Source organism: Hypomesus transpacificus, chromosome 7 (assembly GCF_021917145.1).
Source record: "Hypomesus transpacificus isolate Combined female chromosome 7, fHypTra1, whole genome shotgun sequence".
Lineage (NCBI taxonomy): Eukaryota > Metazoa > Chordata > Actinopteri > Osmeriformes > Osmeridae > Hypomesus > Hypomesus transpacificus.
In genome coordinates, this window is record NC_061066.1 from 7,435,275 (window position 1) to 7,439,928 (window position 4,654).

A 4,654-nucleotide genomic window follows, 5' to 3' on the forward strand; every position below is an offset into this window, starting at 1 on the left:
AGAGAGAGGGAGAGGCAGAGAGAGAGAGACAGAGAGACAGAGAGAGAGAGAGAGAGAGAGAGAGAGAGAGAGAGAGAGAGAGAGAGAGAGAGAGAGAGAGAGAGAGATACAGTCACAGTGACAGACATCCATGCAGTATCTTGATGCAGCAGCTCAACGTGGTGAGGGAGGCAGGCGTTGGGAAATGAGGGCTTTCTAATTGATCACCTGGTGATAATTTCATCCACTTCCCCCTCAGTAAATAAAACAGCTGCCAGGTCAGCAGATGCTATGTTAGGCCCTGGTCCTCCCAGCGCTGGCCATCTATCATGCAGACCCCGAGCCGGAAGAGGCTGGCTGGATGACCAACCAGGGGCCGCAAGGTGGAGCGCGGAGCGGGGTTCGGCTCGGCTGTCTCCCTGCCTGAAGGAATCTGCCTCTTCCTGTATTCATTCCTGGGTCCTGGTTTCCTGGTTGTCATGACAACTTGCGCCGACACTGTGCTGGCACACTTGCCTTTCCCTGCTAGCTCGCACGCCCTCCCTCTCTCTCTCTTTCTCCCCCCTCTTTTCTTTCTCTCTTCTCTCTCTCCCCTCTCTTTCGTTTTTCTCTCTCTCTTTCTCTTACCCTCATTTTTTTTTACCTCTCTCTCTCGCTCACACACACACACACACACACACACACAAAGCTTCAGTTTCCCTCTCTGCCCATGCAACCTTGTGACCTCTTCCATGTCACCCAAGTATTTAAGCATCCACTGTGACAAGATGCTGAGCTGAGATACTGATACACAAACACACACACACCCACCCCCACACACACACGTTGTACCAGGACCTCATCTGTATATAGACACACACCGTATACAAACACATTCAGACACCCACTGCTGTTCTGAACGTGGGTTTATTTTTTACTCACAGATCAAATCGCAGGTTCTGTCTTTCCTCGAAGAAATAATCCAAGATGAACTTGCGTACAAACTCTGGGTTCAGCGTGTTGTCAATCACTTCTGTTCTTCCGAACTAGAGAGAGAAGATGAGAGAATAAGAGAGATAAATTGAATCAGTCTCCAACCAGTCAGACATTATAGCAGACAGATTAGGACACTGTGAACTTAGACTCCACCCCCCCGTCCCCCCCCCAGTATGCAGAGCCACACTCACCTCTCTCCACTCCTTGTTGCCGATGCCTTGAGTGTACAGGACGCAGACTGTGGAGGGGGGAGGGGGGGGGGGGGGACACACGTCAGGTCAAACCACAGAGATCAGTCCCTACCTACAGGGGTTGTTAGCCCAGGACATACCACCATAGCTGCAGGACTGTGAAACCTTTGCTACCTTGGCAGACATGTCAGATGAGGCTCATTAGTTTGTTAATGATCAGTCAATGGCAACATCAAACAACTTGGACAACAATAACAACAACATCAAAACATGTCCATAACTTAGCCAGGTCACAAAAGCATGAAATGGTTGTGAATTAATTTGATTCCCCCGAAACAAGATAATTTTCTAAAAAGGCATATTACCAAGCTCACCGATGCTATACTCATTTCAGAAAAAGCTTTGATGTTGTTTCCAGGTTGCGACACACACTCACATGCTCTCACATACACACACACACACATACACACACGGGGCCATGTTTGATCACCCACTCAGCACAGTGCTGGAGAGAGCTGAGGCAATTAGCCTGTGCAGAAATCTCTCTCACAGTGAGAGGGACGAGAGAGGAGAGCTGTACGAGAGCAGCCTTTGTCCTTCTATAGTCACTGACTGCTCCCTCTCTCTCTCCCACACACATACGCATATATACACACACACACACACACAGATTGATTATCTAACTTTCTCATCTCCATATCCTGATATGAATGCAGGGTGTTTGTTAAGAGCACATTCCTGTAATTGGTCTGAACAAAGTGGAGTTGGAGATGTGTGAGAGTGGATTGTGATAATTTGCTAAAGACAGTCTAGCCTAGCCCAGTCTAGCTTACACCAGCCTATTCTAGCCTACTACAGCCCAGCCCAGCAATGCCAGCTTGTTCCAAGCATGCCTCTCTCTCTTATTTTTACTTCCTCCTTCCTCATCCCTCCTTCCTCCTTCCTCCTTCTTCCTTCCTCATTCCTCCCTCTTCCTTTCCCTCTCTCCATTTCCCCTCTGCATCTCTTGCCTTCACGTTGTTCCTCCACCCCCTGTCTTCCTGCCCTGTGCCCAGTGAAGCAGCATAATGCTGGGTGACTTGGACCCCAGAGCTCAGCAGAATATCACCACAGCTGCTCGGCACCAGAGCTGCCTCCCACAGACAACCAGAGCAGCCACTCCATCAAGGTCACTCTAGTCGTCCTCATCGTCCTTATTCTCATCAATATCACCATCATGACAGCCCATAGTAATGAACATGACCGTGACTAAGGAATGTCTCAGGGAGAAGAAATCGAAACTTAAACGATTAAAGACACTGGGAGTCTCAAACAATAGGAGACACAGCCACAGGTTAGGTAAGGTAAACGAAAAAGAGAAGAGAAAATAAAAACTTACACAAGTTCATGCAAGGCTACTGGAAGACATTAATTGCAAGAAAGTGGAGAAAAGCAGAAACGCGTAGACAAAAAGACCTGGAAGAAAAGAAAACAGAAAAATGTAAAAGCATTAATAAAAGAATGAACATGCAGAGAAAGAGAGAGGGAGAGAAAGCGAGAGAGATAAGAGATAAGAGTCCAAATAAGACAAACAAAGAGTGACAGAGACAGACAGAGAGACAGAAGCCAGCATACGGAACAGCACAGCCATGACAGTTGTCTGGGATAACGAGAAAGAATCCCATGAATATGTTCCTGATTAGCGCCCATCTGAACAAGGTATCATCAGCCAGGGTGAGAGGAGGCCATGCCCATAATCTGCTCTGCTCCAGGTAGACTCTGGCTCATGTCCACATCTCCACAAACCCACCACACCAACATCCAGGTGACTGCTGTTCAGTCCAGGCACACATTCCATCAAACAAAACCCTCCGAACGAGATCTAAGCTATGAAGGATTGCGTAACACCGCGTGCCATTTAAACCGCAAGTTAGCTACGGTAACTAAGGTGAATCCAGTGTCACATGATTGGCTGGTGTGATCGGCCAGCGTCTGTGGCGTTGTCTTCGTAACTACGTAACGACACCACCCACTATGTCGTTGGACATCTAAACATGTATTATCTTCCCATCATTAGTCATAAAGGCCCCAAGCCCACTTCGTCCAATGACAGGAGACAATCCCACACAGGAAAAGGCAGTGACTCACAACTTTTGTGCAATTAAAAAAAGAAGTTAAAAAATAAATATAATTAAAAAGAAAGTATACATTTTCCATCTTTCTTTTCTCAGTCTCTTTCTTTTTTTCTTTCAATCTGCCCGTCTCTCCCTCTCTTTCTCTCTTCTTCTCTTGCACCCACACTCCTAGCCTCCTATGTCAGGCCCTGGAGAGATGAGTGTTGAGATTCTAGAGGCTGACTTCCTGCGCGACCAGGCGTGCTGGAGCAGGGATGACCCAGAGAGGGCAGGGTGGGGTGGGGTGGACCTCACACTGATCCAGAACCAGAGAACTGGTTCACACCCACACCACACAAAGGGACACACATGGATCTTACTTGGGTCGGATTTGGAGAAGGTGTCTCTGTCCAACAGGTTCCTGTTGGCAGAAGAAGAGAAAACAACAGTCAGTTGGAGAGTGGATTTAAACCTCCAGCATGTTTCTGAGGGAACCAAGTTGAAAGTGAAGAATGAAAGCCTTGCTCTTAAATATACATCTCGGAGAAAATGAATTTTCTCATGAACTCTAACGGACGTTTCTTCGAAACACAGGATACTGTAGGAAACAATATTTGAGCTGTAAACACCATCTCCCCTCCTCCAACTAATTTCCAAACACAACAAGACAATGGGTCCATTGTTCTGCAGTGCAAGCTCCTCATCCTGTTTGCAAAGCAGAAACTGATTTCTGTTTTCTTTCTCCCAGTCTCTCCCCAGCTTCCAGATTCTGCCAAGGCCTACATGATCTAGCTGGTGTGTTCCACTCCAGAGTGGGACTGTGAGGGGATGTACTGAGGCCTGTTACACTGGGCTATCACTAGGAGGAGGAGAGGAGTTAAATAGAGAGTGGTGCTTGGGAGTACGGATATGATTTGGGGGTGAGGGATGAGATAAGGGGATGGATTAACGAGTCAGAGACTGGAAGTGCCGTGGGTCAGCAGGGCTATCAGTGTGTAGGGAGAGAACTCCCCTCTCTCACCAGACAGCCCTGCCCCGTCCCACTGACCTGGGTCAGACCGGACATGTACTCCTACACAGCAGCAGGATGTTCGCCTGATCCCCACAAAGCCCTGGGATTGCGAGGGGCTTTGGAAGGGCGTTCAGCTGAACCCCTGGCAGTGTGTGCTAAGCTAAGGCTGAGGCTGGATCCTACAGACCTCCCTCCCCCTCTTCCTCCCCTTCTTCCTCTCCCTCTCCATCACTCCCTCTCCGCATCTCCATTTCCGCATCCCTCCTTCTCCATCTCTCTCTCCATCTCTCCCTTTCCGCATCTCTCCATCTCTCCCTCTCCATCTCTCCCTCTCGCTGTACACCTCCTACTGAAACTTCCACTGTTCTCTCTCGTTCACGTGCTCTGCTTGCTCTTTTATTTCT

General features: G+C 48.4%; 1 protein-coding gene across 1 annotated transcript in view; it reads right to left on the reverse strand.

Annotated features, from left to right (window-relative positions):
- The window catches only part of LOC124469787 (copine-8-like), a 12,741-nt gene extending 8,437 nt beyond the window's left edge, over window positions 1-4,304 (reverse strand). The window contains exons 1-4 of the mRNA XM_047023282.1: window positions 4,298-4,304; window positions 3,619-4,056; window positions 1,146-1,192; window positions 901-1,004 (exon numbers count right to left, since the gene is read on the reverse strand). Of these exons, the coding sequence (XP_046879238.1) occupies window positions 901-1,004; window positions 1,146-1,192; window positions 3,619-4,056; window positions 4,298-4,304 (596 nt within the window). The remainder of the gene's footprint in view (window positions 1-900; window positions 1,005-1,145; window positions 1,193-3,618; window positions 4,057-4,297) is intronic.
- Between the last annotated feature and the right edge of the window lie 350 nt (window positions 4,305-4,654).